The 20,359-nt window shown below is 37.0% G+C and overlaps 1 protein-coding gene across 1 annotated transcript; it reads right to left on the bottom strand.

The window, feature by feature from the left end:
• Positions 1-2,348: 2,348 nt before the first annotated feature.
• On the bottom strand, positions 2,349-4,030 carry LOC127869771 (uncharacterized). Its single transcript, XM_052412432.1, has 2 exons — positions 3,016-4,030; positions 2,349-2,462 (listed from the first exon to the last, which is right to left on the bottom strand). Exons 1-2 carry the CDS (start codon positions 3,958-3,960, stop codon positions 2,349-2,351), a joined length of 1,059 nt encoding a protein of 352 aa, XP_052268392.1. The 5' UTR covers positions 3,961-4,030.
• Between the last annotated feature and the right edge of the window lie 16,329 nt (positions 4,031-20,359).

Here is a 20,359-nt window from a genome sequence, read left to right as displayed (position 1 = left end):
TAAGTGGAATTTATTGGCCAAATGGCGGAATATAATTTACACCAGACTAGCACTAGAGTAAATAAAACCTCAGCTATAGACTAGCAATACAACTGAGACCTATCGCGGAGGCGACCGGAAGTACTGCCCTAAAGGTAACCCCCAACCCAGTAGCACTATTAATTTAGCTTCTCGTTTATGCAATCGCCGCCACCAGATAATGCACCGCATTCTATGCTATTTTGCAAGAGCTCCGCAACGTGCTCACATTTATTTATGCAATTCCTATTTCAACGAACACCTGACTGGTTCGGAAATATATATCATTATACACGCGCAATTGCTAAGGCCAACGCAACCGGCCAACTAAATTCTAGGTACGCAGTACCTGCGATTGTCAAGTGCAACATATAATACTATATTTGCAATGCCACAATTTCGAAAGCCAACAAGAGCTATTCTAAGTACGCCTAAGAACGCAGTGCCATCAAGCAAGTAACAGAACAACCATACTATCCCGAAAACATTCCTGCCATCCTCACACAGACTAGCACTACGTAATGGATGACGACAAAATGCAAAGTTTACCTCCCCTAGACATATGTATATTATCCTTTAGTTAATTATTTATACCTTTAATACTTCCGATCACCTCAAAGACATAGAATTTCCGCCACAAAAATACATTTATTTATTTTCCCCCAAATTCTATGACGTATTTTAGACTAAGCTTAATAGACACTTGCGCACTGAATCTAAGTACATGGCGAGCCCAACGTCAGACAAATGAACGCCATCATTTCTGAAAAACCCAGGTGTTTTTAAATCTATGTCAATTTTTCACTCATGCCCTTCCACAACACGCATCATATTATGGCCAAATTGATTTACGCGTTTCCGTTTTTTGTCAATTTGCTTGTTTTCTGTTTCCGGAGCCCTCCAATTAATTTTGTCAAAATGTTTGCCCAGACTATAATGCTCGCCGGAAATGCCCGATGTAAATATTCAATCGAATCTTGAATGTTTTTAAAACAGACCTGATGGTTATGCCGGACCAAATCATTACCCCCAGGTGGTCTACAAGTACCTTCGGTGGCATCCGGAATAGAGCGGGGAGCTGCATGTGGTGTACGGCGTCTGCCCACCCCATACCGGAAACGTCCATCCAAACCACTCGTGTCCCACCCGTGAGGTTAAGGTCCGGCATCCCTTGAAACTCCACCCGCTGACCGGCCCAATAGGGGATCGAATCTCCCATAATCCAAATATCTGAAATAATATTTATACAGGAGCAGTTACCTAATATATGACATATACGCATTCGAGTTACACTTAGACGCATTCGAGTGACACTTAAACAGTCTGACAAAAAATAAAATCTATGGCCAATATATAAGTCTAAATTCATAAATACTATCACACATCATACATTTCATCAATAACAAACATTCATATTAAATGAGTTATCTCTATATATTATAAATATGGTTCATAAAGTGTCAGATAGTGGTACATAAAGTGTCGGTACATAAACGGAGTGGTACGTAAGGTGTGACATTCAACATTTAAAAAATCAGTAAACAATTAATGGACTTCATTGTTTTGCATATACGCAATCAAAGAATATTTATTAAAAATTAAAACACAGTGTTCATGGTTGTATCTTTTTATTTATACATGCATCAACTATTTTGGTTATAGTTAATATTGATGTGCCCCGCACATTGTTGTTGTTCAATAGTTTACCATATGTATATCATTTACATGTAACATTCATAATTTGTATAATGTACTTACCTGTTTACTTTATTTCCTGAGCTACACATTATCCAATTTATCTGAGTGTCCACAGCTCCATTGTTTTGTTGATAGTAACAACTCACAAATACATTTTTACCTCATGAGCATATTGTATAATCAATCATTTAGGCAAAATGTAGAGTGAATTGTGTTAACTTTTCCAATGATTTTGTCGTTTCATATTTTACACTTGTTGTAGTGACGTCGGACATTTTTAAAAAATTTACAGGAGTATAGGGTGTCATATATCAAACTAAAGCTATTGAAAAATGCAGCAATTTGGTGCTTATTTTATCAATATATCTTTATTAGTAATGGAGAAAATCTCAGTCTTCTGTTAAAAGTTTGTTTTTAAGACCTCAATTTGTTTCAGTGGAATAATTCCAACAAGGTTCTACCACAATCTTGGATGAATTTCAGGAAAAAAAATACACAGAAATGTATTTTTACCAACAAAAAATTGACACCAGGTCAGCTTCATAACACAGTTCACGGCTGATGGGTTGGTAATGCTTGGTTTCAAAACATTGTCAGCTTGTTCAAAATTGTACATCTGGTATACCTTAATTTTATATGAGGATCTGCATATCAGCCTTGTCAACATCAGCATCTAGATGGTGATATGTGTATATGGCCTCATCCCCATCGTACATAATGTTGAACCAGTCTGGGAAAGAAGGGACCTGTAAAAAGTGAAATCATATATAATGAACAATTAAAAACATTTATTATGTGAAAAGTAACATCTTTACTGTTTTTACACAGCAAATATGCTTACAAATCTTACATGAATGCATGTATTTTATTGGTTGAAATTTATGCTCTGCTTAGGTTGAAATGCATAATGTATAATATTCGGAAGTTATACCGATGTATGTATGTTTAAACATATTTATTTTAGCTTGATTGCATCGAAAGCCTACGGGTTATTTGAAATGCTCTCGAGTCAGTTTCCTGGTACTAGAACCAGTAATTGGTGTCTATGGGGGAGATCTAAAGAAATGCTCCCACAGTGGGGATTGAACCCATGACCTCCTGATCGCTAGGCGGACACCATACCCATTGCGCCACGGCAAGCATACTGCTGTATGTTAACAATTTTACGATGTAAAATAAATTGATTTAACAACTGCCAATCTGTTATAAATACATTAGTAAGATGGGTTAGAAGTGCTTGGGAGATAAGTTAAAAGGGTTTGTCAGACAACATCTGCATGCAAATACCTGTGAAATTACTTTCCCTGTGTACCACTTGGACTGGCCATCTTTAATAAATCGGTGCCTCACTCTTTTCCCTACCAAGATGTGCTTCTGACTATCATCATCTGCCACAATAGCCTGTGTCACAAGCTCTTTCAGATTTGCAGTTAATTCATTAACAGTAAAGTCTTTGCCTTTTTTGGAGAAATTAAACTTTGACTTGTCACTTGGAATTTGATGCAGGACATTTTTCCTAAATCTAAGCTGTGCTTTTAGAGCTTTTATTTTATCACCATCTTTCTTGTATGACAACAGCATATTGTCAACCTCTGAATCACTTTGCCATAAACCATAATTGATTATTTCCTTTGTGCATTCTTCTTGCTGTCTAAGTTTTTCCTGTCTCGCAGCTTCTTTTTTACGAATCTGTTCGGCAACTGTAATTCTCCTTTGCTCTTCAATTTCATTCAACCTGCGTTTATAATTCTGGCGCATTGTTTTCACGGATTTTGAAGCCTTCTTAATCAACTCATGTTTTTCTTTTTCATTTCTCGAGTTCAACCAGTCAACAGTTTTATTATTTAAGAACATGATGCAAGCTTCTGCAGCAAGTGTACTCATATTGGGTTTTGTGCGCAACAGATGATCCAGCTGTCCAAAGACGCTTTCAGCATAACATGATGTTTTTGGAGCATTCTTAACTTTATCTTTCATTTCATCAGAGAGTCCAGTTAACTTCCCTCCAGGTAAATGGTCTACAAAGAGTTTTTTACTGACTGTACACAAGGTTGGAAGTAACACCTGCAGAAATACCTCGACGATGTTGTCATACTGGTCCGAAGTCACAAGGGAATTGTAAATTTCATCTTTTTCAATGTATGTATTATCACCAAAAACAAGAAGTTCTCCATTCATAAATGACTGGATATTTTTGGAGGAGTCATCAAGAAATGTGACAAGCTGAAGATACTTCACATTCATATCAGTTATCGAGATATCTTTATCTTCTAATAAAGTCCACAATGGACATGTCACGAGTTTGCTTATCAAGCCTAATGCCTTTACTCCAGCAACAAACTCGGGTGTTTTCAGATCAAACAACACAGATTGTAACAATTTGTTGCTAGCACCAAACTTTTCTAAGAAGTCCTTCATTACTGGCTGGAGGAAGAACACAGCAGCTGCATTTGAAAATAGTATGTTAAACCTAGTTCCCCTGTAACACTTTAATGGCACATTACGCATTCCATGTTCCTGTAAGAACTCTGATGCAAATGTTTTAAAATGGCCTTGGCACCCGCTTTTTTCATCTCCTCCTGACCCAACTCCAAAGGCCTTTGAAGCAGTGCGAACTAAACGGCATACCCCTGGATCAGAATCAAAATCTCTCTTGCTGTAAGAAGGTGTTTCCCCATCAAATATTTTAACTTCAGTTTCTTTAATACTAGACCTGGATGCCTCAGCAAAATTCACTAGTGAATGAAGGCCACAGAAGAAGTTGCGTGTTTCACTGCCTTCTTCAGAGCTTTTCTCATCAAGATCTTGCAGTATCTGTTTGAAGACTTTCAGTGTGTCTGACGCAGACTTTGTTTCTATATCTCTAAGTCCAAATACCCATAAATTGCCATTAGAGTCTGCCGCTTCATATCCCATGAATTTGGATGAAAACTTTGATGTTTCGTCTGTCAACAGTACTGTACTTGTGTCTTTTGAGAACACTTCACATATCTGTACCTGAGCAATGTATAGTCTCTGAAGACTCATCTCCAACACTGTAGACCTACAAGGTAATTTATTTGCTGTCAAATCAACTAAACTTAACACAGTTTTAATAACAGAAGACACTTTCGATGCACTGACTTGTAGTTGTAACATCTCGTATACACACTGTTTCAGTTTACTTGTGTATGTTTTACTTTGTTCATCAAATAATTCAACCTGGCCAATGTTTAGTTTATTGTCATTGAGTAAGTCCTGTAAATACTGAACATTTTCATGCAAATCAGCAATTTCCTTTTCCTTTTCCTGCAGCTGGTTTTCTAAAAATGCTATTCTATGTCTACTTTCAGCGCAACATTCTCCATTTGCATTTGTCTCTAAAATTCTTACTTTTGTTGCATTATATTTTTCTCGTGCTGCAGTTCTTTTTAATTGCTTTTTACAAGTATGCAACTTTTGCTCATTTACATCTAACTTAACCTCAGCACCTGCTACTTTGTCTATCAGTGACTCAATTCATGTACCAGCTGTTGCTTTTCATCACACAGTTCAAGTGATTTTCTCTTAATTTCTCTGAAAGAACAGTTTATGTCTAAATTTTCTGAGCTAGTCACTTTTGGGATGCATTTTCGGCTATCATGTTTAGGAAAAACATAGCATTCATTCAAAAAAACTTCATATCTGGAATCACCCGATCTGATGGCAGACCTCTTCACATTCTTGGCCTCTACAGCCAGTTTCTGAACCGATAGTTCGTATGCCCTATGTGATGGTTGTTCGTTACACAGTTTATTAGAAACAATTAAAAATTCAACACAATTACTTGTACCATGCGTTTTTTGAAAGTTTAACACATCCTGATTAGTTACCTGTGCTGCCATTTTTACTTGATAGAAATGCAATACTGCTGCAGCTTCTGGAGTTTCACTTATTTATATTGTTGCTAGGAAGTTAGTTGTGAGTTAGTTAGTGTTAGTTAGTTATAAGAGTCTGTGTAAATGAATCACATGCAAGGAAAGTAGTGGTAACATCATCATCATAATACTGGGTATGCTGATTTTTATACTCAACAACACGTTCAGTAGTGGCCGAGATCACATTTTCCAGAAAGACATTTGCTAATAAGGTATTGCTACACTGTGTCTCATCTGACTTACAAAATCCACCACTTTCAGTGGTCTGAGTATCTCTGTCAATGAGCAGAGGCGATGTCTCTTCAAGTTCAACTAGTGTGTTCTCAAGAAAATACGAATAGCAGGTGGATAAGGGTATATGCACAAGTGTCTTGTTAAAAAAAGGAAGTGCACACTCTTCCTTCACTAGTGTGCATTCCGTCTGTGTTGCGATGCTTCTAGCTATCTCACTGACCTGCAAGAACTAAGTATTCTAAAAAGCATGCAAAGCAATCTATATAAGCACTGCCATACAGTCATTGGAATCTTTTAAATATTAAGTGCTGTACACAACATGTCTTCATTTATGTGGAATCTGCTATCCTTTATATTTTAATTAAGGCTTTAATGTCCAAAAAGTATAGAATAACCACAAAATAATTTGAGAGAAATTTCCAATGACTGTATGAATGGGTGTTTAGGAGAAAGAAGAAAAAGCAGGGATGTTACAAGTAAAAGCAGTGATGTTACAAAGATTGATCTACCACAACACCAAGAATTAGTTATTTTATATGACACACAATGCGAGAATAGTTTCTCTGGTTATATATATGCAGTATTATACGCAAGCAGAAACTCACTACTGGTTATTTTATACAACACACAATGACAGAGTAGGTTCTCTGGTTATATATCTAGTATTATAGGCAAGCAGAAACACACTAATGATTATGCATGAATGTGATCAAATTTGTTATTTTATTTATGTTACCAATTCAAGATTTCAACCAGCAAAAACTTTCTTCAAATTTTCATTTATGCACATTTATTCAGACCACATGAACGGTCTCAGTGACACAGAACCAAAGGAAAGATATATTTTGTTTTAGCAATACAAATAAATTTGTCGGGCCAGATCGATGTTTTTCGAAACAAAATTTACCCACTATCAAACCAGTACTGCATGAAATTCATGTAATGGAAGCTTATAACAAATCTTATTTGTTCACACTGATGCATTTTGTAAGCATTAGTAAAAACAAGCACTATATATTCATGAGCATTTACCGTGTCTGACGTCTGAGAATCTGTCACGTCTTCTGGCTGAATTGTTGATGCCTGTGACGACGTCACATCCACACGAGCTAAGCGTCTACGCTTACGAAATACAGGGCTAGGCTGGAATGAAAATATTATTCATTTTTGCATTCTGAAACTTTTAACTTTTTTGTACAATTTCAGGCGAGCTTTCAATAACGTCAAGCACATTGTGAGGACGTTAACAAGGCATATACCAATTTATTTGTACATTCTATAAAAAGATCATCTGGCTATCAGGCATACAGAATTATTCCAATTTATTTGTACATTTTATAGTAAGATCATCTGGCTATCAGGCATACAGAATTATACCAATTTATTTGTACATTCTATAGTAAGATCATCTGGCTATCAGGCATACAGAATTATACCAATTTATTTGTACATTCTATAGTAAGATCATCTGGCTATCAGGCATACAGAATTATACCAATTTATTTGTACATTCTATAGTAAGATCATCTGGCTATCTTGTTTTCTTTTGATATAGAAACAAGGCTGACCCCAGCTTTATTCTTATTTGTGTTTATGTTGTTTTGTATTGTGCTGTATTGTGCTGTTTTGTACTGTTTCGGCAATCGGTCACTTGCCATAAACAAAGGACCAACTAATTGTTTATAATAAGATTTCAATACTGCTCCAGCAGCTGGAGTTTCACTTCTTTATATTCTTACCATAGGATGACATATGCCCCCTTTTTCCACATTTTTCTAAACCTAAACGCAAAGTGTTTTGCCACATTTTTCCAAACCTAAATGCAAACTGTTACGGAATTTCAGACGGACAGACAGACAGACGGACGGACAGTGCAATTAAGAAAAGCCCACCTTCGGGGGCATAAAAATCAATGCTTGTAACTGGTAATGTTATGTAATAATCCATAGCTATATATTAAATTACCGGGTCGGTAGGTATACTACTGACAGTACTGTATGGGGAGCTGTCACTGGAAATCAACTCGAAATTCTCTACAGAGACTGACTGGGCCTGGGGTATATCCTGTTGACTGTCAAATATATCCTGCTGACTGTCAAATATATCCTGCTGACTGTCAAATATATCCTGCTGACTGTCAAATATATCCTGTTCAGTGTCAATCAGCTCTAGGCTATGACTGCTCTGACTGTAATTCATGCCATATGGATGATATGATATTGATAATCCAAATCTGCAACGAAAAAAAACGACCGATGCAATTTACAAATACAATTTGTGATATCAGCAAAAATGGATATAATCTTCATTAATCATCTATCTACAGGCGTAACAGGACTTAGTTTAAAGAAGATTTGTGATTATACACATACACAACTATATCAATCACTAGATATTACAAGTTGCCTGCAGTTGCCGAATGATTTGGCCTCTTTTACAACATCGCGAAAACATATGACGGGACAAACAATCTATGACTGCCGGTTCGACCGGACCTCATTTCAAAGGCCTGCCCGGGCTTGCCCCTCGACCTATCTGTTGTTTAAAACCATTTATATGTAGTTTAGGGACTGTTGAGACAACCACCGCTTTCGCAGGCTTTCGTATTAAGTTTAAACCATATTGTGGACCTTTTAAAAATTTACCAATTTTCGGAGGCTGAAATCGCGCTATTTTTCTGTACAAAAAACGTGTTTTGATTATTCAGAAGTCAAGTGGGCGCTTTCTTCTTTGCACACGGCCCAAAAGCTTCACGATTGGTCAAATAGGTGCCACGTTACAGCAATATAAAAATAGCACCTATCACATGACTTTCAAGATGGCCGCGCCCAAACAAATTAACAAAACCCGGAAAAGCCAGTTTGTGTTCATCGATATATAATCGATACGGTCAATATACATAACGAAACAATACTTACATGATTAAATAAACATCTTTCTAGCTGTCCATTCAATTTAAATGATTTAATTACACTTTTTTGCAGTAGAAATCTTAGTTTCACTAACACTGGTATTTGCATTGAGTCAGAACGGGATTTCAATATGGCGGAAATGTCCGACGTCACTACTTGTTGATTGATAAAGATTATTCATGTGTTTTTAATATACGACGCTATTCGCTCAAGTTTTCCATAAAACTAATAATTATACAGATAACTGCTCAGTGTTTATTGTGAAGCACTGTATTTTACCCTTTAAATCCAATGTTATTGTCCGTAAGTTTATGTTTGCAAACATGTGTTCCACCATTTTGTCTTGAATGCTGGGACGTAGGTTAAATTCTACCTTATTTGCATCGTCTGGTCTATTGTAACTTGCGGAGAAAACATGAAAAGATCATTCTCTATTATGAATTCAGTAGGTTTCACTGTCAAATATTGATTGTTTAAGTAATTTTGATAGATTATTAGCAATTTCCAATATGGCGACTGTTCCTGCCCGTTTCCTTCTGGTATCCATGGAGCGCGTTCCATAAATGGGTTATTTTTGGGACTGAGCGTTCTTTTTGTTGGTCATTATTTGGGCATTTTTGGGGATGGGACAAAAACGGGTTTTAATAGCCCAGTTTGGGGTTTTTGCCCATCCATGGGTATAAAAGGAGCGGTTTTCACTATTCATGGACACTTAAAATTTTCATAACTTTAAACACTTATCGCATAACATCTTAAGCGAAATATTAAAGTAACGGAAACGAACATTGTTAAAGTACGTTTTATTGATAAATCTGAATAAGAATAAGAAACATATTTAGTTCAATTGTAAATTGTTTTACGCTTTTTGCTACTATTTTATATTAAATAAGCCTGTGTCATTGCACTTAATTTATTAGTGGACTGTAACCCTTTTAAAAGACGACGTGGACACTCAAATCGTTAAGACACATTGTTTATTTGTTAACATTTTATGCCAAGAACTGTAACAGTTGAATTTTGACGCTATATAACAAGCCATTAAATGGCAGAGAAATAAAAAGTAAAGCGTCAAACAGACTTGTTTTCCATTTATATTGACGATATGAAATAACAATTACAAGCCCTATAGAGCTGGGCGCTACATTATGGTGTCTTGGAAGTGGAATCTTTATAATAAATAAATATTCAGTGATCTGAACCTACACATAGTGACATCAAATAAAATGACAGTTAACACTTGGCGTAAGTTTGGAAAAGTCTTATTGACTTTATTTAGTAAATTTGAAAGAAATAACTTGAAAAATATGATTTGTTGTCGATTTAAACATTCTGTTTAATTATGGCAAATAACTCAATAGATAGTGAGGGTGAAATAACACTAAGACCAGGCTTTTTAACTGGGAATTTGTCAACCGAAAATGATGACAACGGAAACATTTCTGATGACCAAGCTGCTACGGGAACTGAAACAGGTGGAAAATTACCTCGCAGTGGAACACACATGGAGCACAGCGCTGAGGAAGCCAACCCTTTTACAACAAATGATGTGGCCAGTATTTTGCAAACAGTTGTTCAAGAGTTAAGACAATTAAAGCAGCAAAGGCATGACAGCCATGGTCCACAACTGAGAGATTTGGGATACGGTACTGAGGAAAGTGGTGACAGTCATGCACAGTCGTACAGAAGAGATGGCAATAGGGACCAAGACCTAAACAACTGTCAATTCAACGATAGACAAGACCTGGTTAACATACCATTAGGCGACAATAGGAGAGATTACCAGTTTAGAGCGAGACAGCAAAGCAGAAGAAACAACGTACCATTACCAAAGATACCTCCATTTACGGGAAAAGAGGACTGGAATGTATGGCACTCTAAATTTGAGGCCATAGCCAGACGGTATGGCTGGGAGGAGGAGGACAAGCTTGACAATCTGTTACCAAGGCTTGAAGGTCAAGCAAGCGAATTTGTGTTCACACAGCTACCATCAAGAATACTTTCAGACTATGAAAGATTGACAAGAGAAATAACAAGCCGTTACCGGGTGATTGAAACGCCTAGGTCATTCGCCGCCAAATTCAATCGAAGAAGCCAACGACACGGTGAAACCGCCGAGGAATACGCCGCTGAACTGAAGAAATTGTATGACAAGGCACACGGGTATAGGGATCGTTTGACAAGGGACGAAGACCTTGTTAGAAGATTTCTTGACGGGCTGCTCGATCAAGAGGCTAAGTTCACGGTGGAGTTCCACAAAGAACCTAGAGATATAGACGAAGCTGTATTTCATGTGGTCAACATGATCCAGACGAAGAATGCTTGCCGATCTGATAGAAGCAACAAGCATTCTCTGAGAACAGTGGCCACGACTGAAGATGGACTTGAAGACAGTGACAGCGAATACCAAGAGCCAGTGAATAGAATACCCTTTAAACAGACAGAGTCAAACAGTGGTCAACAAACACAGAATCCCAAACATCAACCCTTTAAAATGGACGAAACAATTAACCAAAATGAACTGATAGCCAAACTTCTCAAAAGGATTGAGAAGCTAGAGGAAGCACAGCAAGCCAAAGACAGGAAAAAGTCAACATTTAAGAGAGATGTAGAGTGTTTTGCGTGTCATGACATAGGACATTACGCCAGAGATTGTCCTAAAAGAACATGGAGCCAACCAAGAAAGGAGCAACCGGCTTTAAACATGCAGGGGGCTTCTCTCGAGCCCAGAGGGAGGTCCTGTTAGAAGAAGTTAAAAACAGTGTTGAGGGCAACGAAAAGCGAACCGAGGTCAGCGAGGTAAAGGCGGATGCAGCCTGTTTAGGAGTGAAAGATGGAAAGGTGTTGAGTACTGGCATTTACATCAAAGGCCTGATTGGTAAAACGATAGTGACTTTCACGGCCGACACAGGTGCATCTAGAACAGTAGTTTCCAGTCGAGTATACGACCAACTAAGTCCAGAGGACAAACCAGTCTTGAAAGGGTCAGTCAAGCTGCAAGGTGCTGGAGGTTCACCTATCAGGGACAGGGGAATAGGCATATTTTGTATGACTTTAGGCCCTGTTGAGGTGACCAAAGAAGCAGTGGTAGCTGACATTGAGGATCAAGTACTGTTAGGGTTGGATGTACTGGCTGGAGGTAATGGGGAGCAAGCAGATATCTTCATTAGCAAGAATGTTATTAGTTTAAGAGGGAGAGAGATCCCATTGGTGCAAGAAGGCAAAAGGCTGAGGAAGGTTACAGTTGCGGAGGATGTTACAGTTCCAGCGCTCTCAGAGGCTTTGGTGGACATATTTGTTGAAAGCCAAGACTCATCATTCGAACAATCAACTGTTGTTAAACCTAAAAGGGAAGGACATGTGGTAGCTGATTTCCTGGTTAAATTATCAAACCCTTTTACAATAGGCAAGCAAAACAGCAATCTGACCCATCATGCAGAACAAACCATTGAAAGGGGTAATGATGCCCAAATAAAGCAATGCTCAGGGCGATTTTCTTTAGGATATGTAGGGAAGGAAAAGAAAGGGCAAGGTGACTTACTTCAAAAGAACGTTATACAGGAGAGTATTTCACTACGGGCGAGTCAAATTGTACCAGTGAAAAGGAATTGGGAACTATACAACCTATCATTGATTGTTATGGTGTTGACGGTCTTTTTAAAGATGGTGGTCTTTCTTCTCTTTGGGTCAAAGATGGCAAACACAGCATCTGGTTCAGCAGACAGTACCAGACAAGACGCACAGAAGTTCCAGACACGAGTGTTGAAGGCACATGGGGTGGCGAGAAAAGTGTCGATATCGCTAAGACAGTTGAATTCAAGTTCTTCTAGAAATAAAGAAACATATGAAGTTAAATTATCATTTAATAAATTTTAAAAGGGAGATATTGTGTGGTGTATACATGACACCAGGCAAGTAGGAGTAAATCCTAAGTTTGAAAAAACCCATGAAGGGCCATTTGTCATAGTGGAGAAACGTTCAAATGTAAATTTCATTATTCAATTAAATCCGGAAGGCTAAGTAAGACTGGTTCACCATGATAAACTCAAGAGGTATCGTGGACGGGAAAAACCCAAATGGATACAAAGTGTGTTAAAAAAGTTAAATAAAATTCAAAAGAAACAAGAAAGAGCATAAACTTGCGCCAGTGTAATTTGTTTTGTAGAAATTAACTGTTCCTCAAATATTTAAATAATATGCAATTTTATGATACCTTGCTTATTTTTCTAAATTTCTAAAACTTAAATATCACAGTGAACTATTTAAATAACATTTGTATCACGGATAGGGAATATCACAGTGAACTATAAATATCACAGTTAATTAATATCACAGACAGTGTATATCACAGACAGTGAATATCACATAGTATTACAGACAATGAATATCACAGACAGCAAGTAAATAGTATCACAGACTGTAAATATCACAGAATATATTTTCGCACGATATTTACTAACAGGACATTTGAGTTATAACATACCTCTGGAAAGCAGAAAGTGACAGGCAATTCAAAGTGCAGTGACACAGTTTACATGACGCTTGTTGATGGTTAGGTGAAAATGATATTTTCCAGGGGCAGATAATGGAAACGCAGACAGACAAAAGGAAGTCCTGGCGATGCAAACATTGTGGTAAAGAAGATCGTAAGGGGCGACTAATGGGCCACATCCTTAAGCACCATGTAGTATTTGACCGGGTGCCATTTAGTTGCAGTCTATGCAGCTTCAGGTGCAACGACAAGAAGACTCTGGTCGACCATTTGAAAAACTACAAACGACATCTTGCAGAGGTAGCCAACCGGCAAGGCAGAATCAGTTTAGACCGGGTATTGCAACGTTCTGAGAACCCATACTGGGTGAGCCAGAAAGACATGGAGCCTGTACTAGGTTTATATGGGTGTTCCATCATGTCTGAGTCACCAACAACAGGGAATGCAGGATGTGACGAAGACGGCCTCTTCGAGCCTCAGGAGGAGGATGTGCTCCCAGCATGGCTTCTAGACAATGCCACCACTCCCTCTGCTCCAGAACCTGCAGCACTCGCAACTCTTCAGCCATTTCGACGAGTGATTCCAACTGGTCAAGGTGCACGGTTTCTCGATTCCACCACTCCTGCTGCTCCAGAACCTGCAGCACTTTCAACCCTGCAGTCATTTCGACGCGTGACTCCAACAAGTCAAGGTTTCAACGCCACACGTGTCAGAGTAGGCCAAACACAGGCTCAAAGAAAGGTCTCTACCATGGGTTTTCTGGGCAAGGCTGCAGAAGTTAGTGGGGTGGTGCCTTACCTGGACTTTTTGGCAAGTCCTGCCAAAATCGGCATACCATCTGGTCATACGTCCAGCAACTGTTACAATGACGCCACACCACTTATGGATGAAAACATGTTGGCGGAGCTTCTGCCTGAAAGTGACCGGGCTGACCCACTTTTTCAGGGGATTGACGAAGTACCCTGCAAAAGAGTCAGGGTAGAAGAGACTTCTAGCGATGAAACAATCCTAGAAGACCCAAGCAATGTTGTGGCAAAAGCCATTGGTGAGGCTTCTCAGATCATACTCACCGCATTGGGAAAATCACTGGAGAACAGTGAGCGAACTAACGAATTGCTGTCGAACCTCGTAACAGTCATGAAAGAGGTGCAGAATGATGTCAGACGGATTGAGCGCAAGGTAACATCCTTGGAACGGAAGGTTGAGATGCCACCTCCACGGGCCCCAATGCTGAAAAGTGTGGTTTCTTCAGCAAACAGAAAAAAATAAAATGTGACTTTTTACTGACAGTTTAAAGTGTTACTTCATTAACTGAGTGACAATTTGTGTTTATTTAAGTGTTAAAAGTTTGATATTTTACTTTAATTTAAAAAATGGAACTTGAACTTTGGCAACGGTGTGCCAACCTGTTTTCCTAAGGAGGGGGTAATGATGTGCCCCGCACATTGTTGTTGTTCAATAGTTTACCATATGTATATCATTTACATGTAACATTCATAATTTGTATAATGTACTTACCTGTTTACTTTATTTCCTGAGCTACACATTATCCAATTTATCTGAGTGTCCACAGCTCCATTGTTTTGTTGATAGTAACAACTCACAAATACATTTTTACCTCATGAGCATATTGTATAATCAATCATTTAGGCAAAATGTAGAGTGAATTGTGTTAACTTTTCCAATGATTTTGTCGTTTCATATTTTACACTTGTTGATTGATAAAGATTATTCATGTGTTTTTAATATACGACGCTATTCGCTCAAGTTTTCCATAAAACTAATAATTATACAGATAACTGCTCAGTGTTTATTGTGAAGCACTGTATTTTACCCTTTAAATCCAATGTTATTGTCCGTAAGTTTATGTTTGCAAACATGTGTTCCACCATTTTGTCTTGAATGCTGGGACGTAGGTTAAATTCTACCTTATTTGCATCGTCTGGTCTATTGTAACTTGCGGAGAAAACATGAAAAGATCATTCTCTATTATGAATTCAGTAGGTTTCACTGTCAAATATTGATTGTTTAAGTAATTTTGATAGATTGTTAGCAATTTCCAATATGGCGACTGTTCCTGCCCGTTTCCTTCTGGTATCCATGGAGCGCGTTCCATAAATGGGTTATTTTTGGGACTGAGCGTTCTTTTTGTTGGTCATTATTTGGGCATTTTTGGGGATGGGACAAAAACGGGTTTTAAGTGGGTTTTATTTGGTCTTAGTCCAGTTTGGGGTTTTTGCCCATCCATGGGTATAAAAGGAGCGGTTTTCACTATTCATGGACACTTAAAATTTTCATAACTTTAAACACTTATCGCATATCATCTTAAGCGAAATATTAAAGTAACGGAAACGAACATTGTTAAAGTACGTTTTATTGATAAATCTGAATAAGAATAAGAAACATATTTAGTTCAATTGTAAATTGTTTAACGCTTTTTGCTACTATTTTATATTTACTAAGCCTGTGTCATTGCACTTAATTTATTAGTGGACTGTAACCCTTTTAAAAGACGACGTGGACTCTCAAATCGTTAAGACACATTGTTTATTTGTTAACATTTTATGCCAAGAACTGTAACAGTTGAATTTTGACGCTATATAACAAGCCATTAAATGGCAGAGAAATAAAAAGTAAAGCGTCAAACAGACGTGTTTTCCATTTATATTGACGATATGAAATAACAATTACAAGCCCTATAGAGCTGGGCGCTACAATATTATTAATACATTTTTAAAATTATATATAAACAAGAGCACCACATAATGGGTGCCAAGCTAGGCTGCGGTGCAGTTTTGAATAAATGAAAATTATTTTAAAAATTTAGAGGTTAGTTACCTTGACCTTTGACCTAGTGACCCCAAAATGGGTGTGATATGTAGAAATCATCAAGGTGCATATACATATAAAGTTTTAAAATTATAGGTGGAAGCACTTTGATTTTAGAGCGGATGTAAAGGTTTTAGCACGACGCGGACATCTGACGACGAGCTGTCCATGACAATACCTAGGGTTTTCCCTGAAAACAGCCGAGCTAAAATTGAGCATACAGTGTTTTTTTCGTTCAAATTTGGGTCCGGTAAGAGGACCCATTCCCAATGGAAAAAAGTATATATTTTTCCCAAATGGTAACGACTCGCCCCCTTAACGACTCGCCCCATAACGACATGTTTTATAACGATTCGTCCCACCTATATAACGACTCGCCCCACATATATAACGACTCGCCCCATCATAGCTTATATGGTATGATTTTTTTAAATTGTTAACAGCATAGTATCTTTGATTCAATTTCGGTCATGTTTATGCTTTATTTCGTTTTTATTGTGTTTAAACAAAAACGAAACAGTGGGTGGGTATAGAAAAATATCTCCAAGTATCAGGCTTTTTCGGCCCAATTTTTTATTTGAATAAATCGTTGAAAATATTCTTGTCGATACTCTTTAAAACTATGGAATATTGTTTATCACAGTATTCTATAATTATATTTATTGGGGATCATTCCTTTTGAAAAAAAGATTCTCTTGTCTTTTGCTTCAGGTATGTCGTCGTCGAAATGAGGCGTTATTATAGCTTAGGTACATGAGTCTGAGACGGCTTTGAAAATAAAACAAACTATAAATTTATTTCTATTTCAAATATTTGGATAACTTTAAAGTGATAACAAAAAGGAATACACACGTCTTAACAATACAATACAGTATCGTATTTACTGCACATAAAATGTTCATTTTATTAATAAGTTCAATAACATCATCATCATAATCATCATCATAAGAATCATCATCACCCTTCATCATCATAATTCGGCAAAAATAAAATTTCGGCAAAGACCTTTTTTTTCTTCTTTTTTTTTCATTTTCAATACCCGTTTATTTGAAAATATCTTTACCACGAAGCAAGGTAATTACGCTTTCGCGGTTATGACACGTGTATTGTTGTTTGTCATCACCCGCCCGCGGTACCTAATGTACGTGTCAATTATGTTGTTAATTGATCGGTCTCTTTTATAACGCTAAGACCTTTATTCTTGAGGAATTAAACCTGGGAATCTGTAATTGTCGGTATTATCTAAGTCTTTGCTTCCTTTTATTAATATAAAGGAAAGTGTGACATGAAACAAATGTGCCGATATCCAATAGTCCTTAATTATCATACAATTCATGCTATATGGTAATATTGTTACTGCACATACATGCATAAAAATACATCAAATAAAACTTAATACTAGCATCTTAATTTGACTTTTAGTATATGTTTAATCAGTATTGACATTACATGATCCTTATTGTTGTGTCGCCTGCAACAAAGTACAAACCGCGACATATAGAGATCACTTCTCCGTCGTCTGTCTGTCACAAATGTTGTCATTCAAAATATACCTGCAATAGACGTGTATAAGGTCATGTATCTGGCATAAAAACGCACCAGAATGCGCCATTTGATGTTCAAGTTTATTTGATACCATGTCAAATTTTCCGCGCTAATTGGTCACAACTACAAATTAAAAGAACCGCCAATTATTTAGCATTTTAAAGGAAAGTTTGTGTGAAAAACACAAAAAGACTAACTAATTTAAATGCCCTTCATTTGAGGGTTTTAAAAAAGATTCGAAACGGGACACAAATATATAGTAGTTTGTGTTGAATATTTAAGATTTTTTTGATACGCATATTTATAATATGCAATAAGAATTTTTATAGAAGCACCGCACCAATAATAAATTGTAAATATTCATTTTGTAGACATGTCGTGTACAGAACTTCATATTAATTCTTTTGTAAGTTATGGACAATGCCATAGTTTTATGCTTTGTCCACATACGTTTTATCTTAATGATGAATACAGCGATCTTAACAGTGTGTCTAGAATTTCAATAATGAATATATATTTTAGTTAAATATAGGGCTGATAATGGTGTTACTTGTTCTGTGAAAGCTGGTCATACTGCATGTGCGTAAAGTGACGTCCCAGATTAGCTTGTGTAGTCCGCACAGGCTAATCAGGGACGACACTTTCCGCCTAAACTTGATTTTCCTTGAAACTAAAAATACCATTACAGCGAAAAGTGTAGTCCCTGATAAGCCTGTGCGGAATGCACAGGCTAATCTGGAACGACACTTTACGCACATGAATTAAGCCCAGTTTTCTCAGAACAAGACACATGGTGTTTAACCGAATCCCGATAGTTATTAAACTATACCGAACCTTAATTTCATATTCTGAATTGATTTTATTTACATTACCATATATAATATAACATTTTATTTTGACAGGGCGAGTCGTTATATATGTGGGGCGAGTCGTTATATATGTGGGGCGAATCGTGATAAAACATGGGGCGAGTCGTTATGGGGCGAGTCGTTAAAGGGGCGAGTCGTTACATTCCTAAAAATTCCCAATGGAAGGTTTCCACATTTTTTTTATAATTATATAAACATGTAAATTATCTCAAAGTCAAGCTAAAGAAGTTGAGCCTTAAATTATATCTTATTGAAATCACTATTATTATCAATTTCAAAGTATTTTTAATCATAAAAGCAACAATATTAATCTCCTAAATTAACTCAAAAGAACACGTTATTTTCCAATTTAAAGGGACCCGGCCCCATTCCCAGAATGGTGAAAAAAAACACACTGGCATATAAATTTAATGGAAAACATACAATAATATGTCAAGAAAAATAAAGCTGTAAAAATCTCACCTGCTCGTCTTTGGTGTTGCAATTAGCACATTCAGCATTTTCAGTATCTAATAAATAAATATATGAAAGTGCCAAATGTCCAAGATACCATGACGTCCTACTCAAAATGTTAGATCCTTCGAACCCCATTTTATTATATCCCTGATTAATCCTCTCACACAGTAGGCCTACATGTACGATTCCTTGTAATGTTCACAACGTTTATTTTAAATCGTTTACGTTCTAAAATTTCAGCAGGTATTTAATTATTAATATTTATTTATGATTTAGATTTATTTACTATTTCGAAGATACAGTATTGCAACGTGTTCAGTTAGTCTAATTTCGTGTTTAGTGATTATTACAAAGTTGAAACAATAGACTGACATGAAAGATGGCTCCTTTTGAAGCACAAACTGCATCCAAATATATATTACAGCTGGTCCGATTTGATGGGGCCTGTTTTTGATAATAATTAATTACCATTTTTCACTTCCGTGTTTGTTATGTTTACCAACTCCATAATGGAAAAAAGTCCGTTTCCCACAATGCCTAGCGCGCATTCACACATGTCAGTAAGACCGGTGTGACACAATGGGGTAATTGGTTCCTGTTAATTAATTCAATTCCAACCAGTATGTACCAGGTCTTAATACACTAAATAGTTTCCCTATATAATTCAATGTAAAAGCGACAACTTTGAGCGAAAATAAATGCAACATTTTGCACATAGAGACCCCCATAACCATACCTTTTCTTAAAGGCCATTCTAAGCGGAATCGATTTATGCCATAAAAAAGATATGTCATGTACAAAGCAAGAAAGAACTTGACACAAATCAAAATCGACTGTTTTTGCAACTTTTTTTTCGGCCGTTTCTTAGTGGAATGTAACCTTTTCTAGTGCAATGGTTTACTATAGTCTTCACGTGTATCATATTTCAGGGATTCAGTAGTGAACACCTATTCATGCCCTACCATTATCTCTGCAAGATAACACCCGAATAATGGTAAAAAGTGTAAAACATGCCTTCCCGTCAACTATGATATTTTTTTAGAGAGTACAGCCCTACATGAAGCGATCATTTAGTGTATTGTAACCTATAAGACAACGTTAACTGTTAACATCGCGAAAAATAAGCACTTCTCGATACTTATAAACCTATTTTCTATGTGCATGCCAATTTTCAGACCGATCTTTCACGTAGAAATGCTTGAAAATGCATTTTATTATAACGCCTAATAAGCCATGTGGCTTTCGCGTTCGGAGCTTTGATTTATAACGGGCTTTCAGGCGAGAAAACGTTTATCTAAATAATTACAATCGGTCAAAATACTGGAATATTGTTACAAGCTATGTAGAAAAAGAAGTAAACAACTATTAAAACGTGTTAATGAGCGCTTTCAGCACAAATTGTTGCGATTTGAG

The sequence above is a fragment of the Dreissena polymorpha genome, chromosome 2, assembly GCF_020536995.1.
Source record: "Dreissena polymorpha isolate Duluth1 chromosome 2, UMN_Dpol_1.0, whole genome shotgun sequence".
Classification (NCBI taxonomy): Eukaryota; Metazoa; Mollusca; class Bivalvia; order Myida; family Dreissenidae; genus Dreissena; species Dreissena polymorpha.
Note: the sequence above shows the minus strand (reverse complement) of the source record. Positions and strands in the feature narration are given on the sequence as shown.

Coding starts and splice junctions, on each gene's coding strand:
- LOC127869771 (XM_052412432.1), bottom strand. CDS start 3,960: ATGAATGTGAAGTATCTTCAGCTTGTCACATTTCTTGATGACTCCTCC. Junction 2,463..3,015: donor CCAAGTGGTACACAGGGAAA/GTAATTTCACAG, acceptor CACTTTTTACAG/GTCCCTTCTTTCCCAGACTG.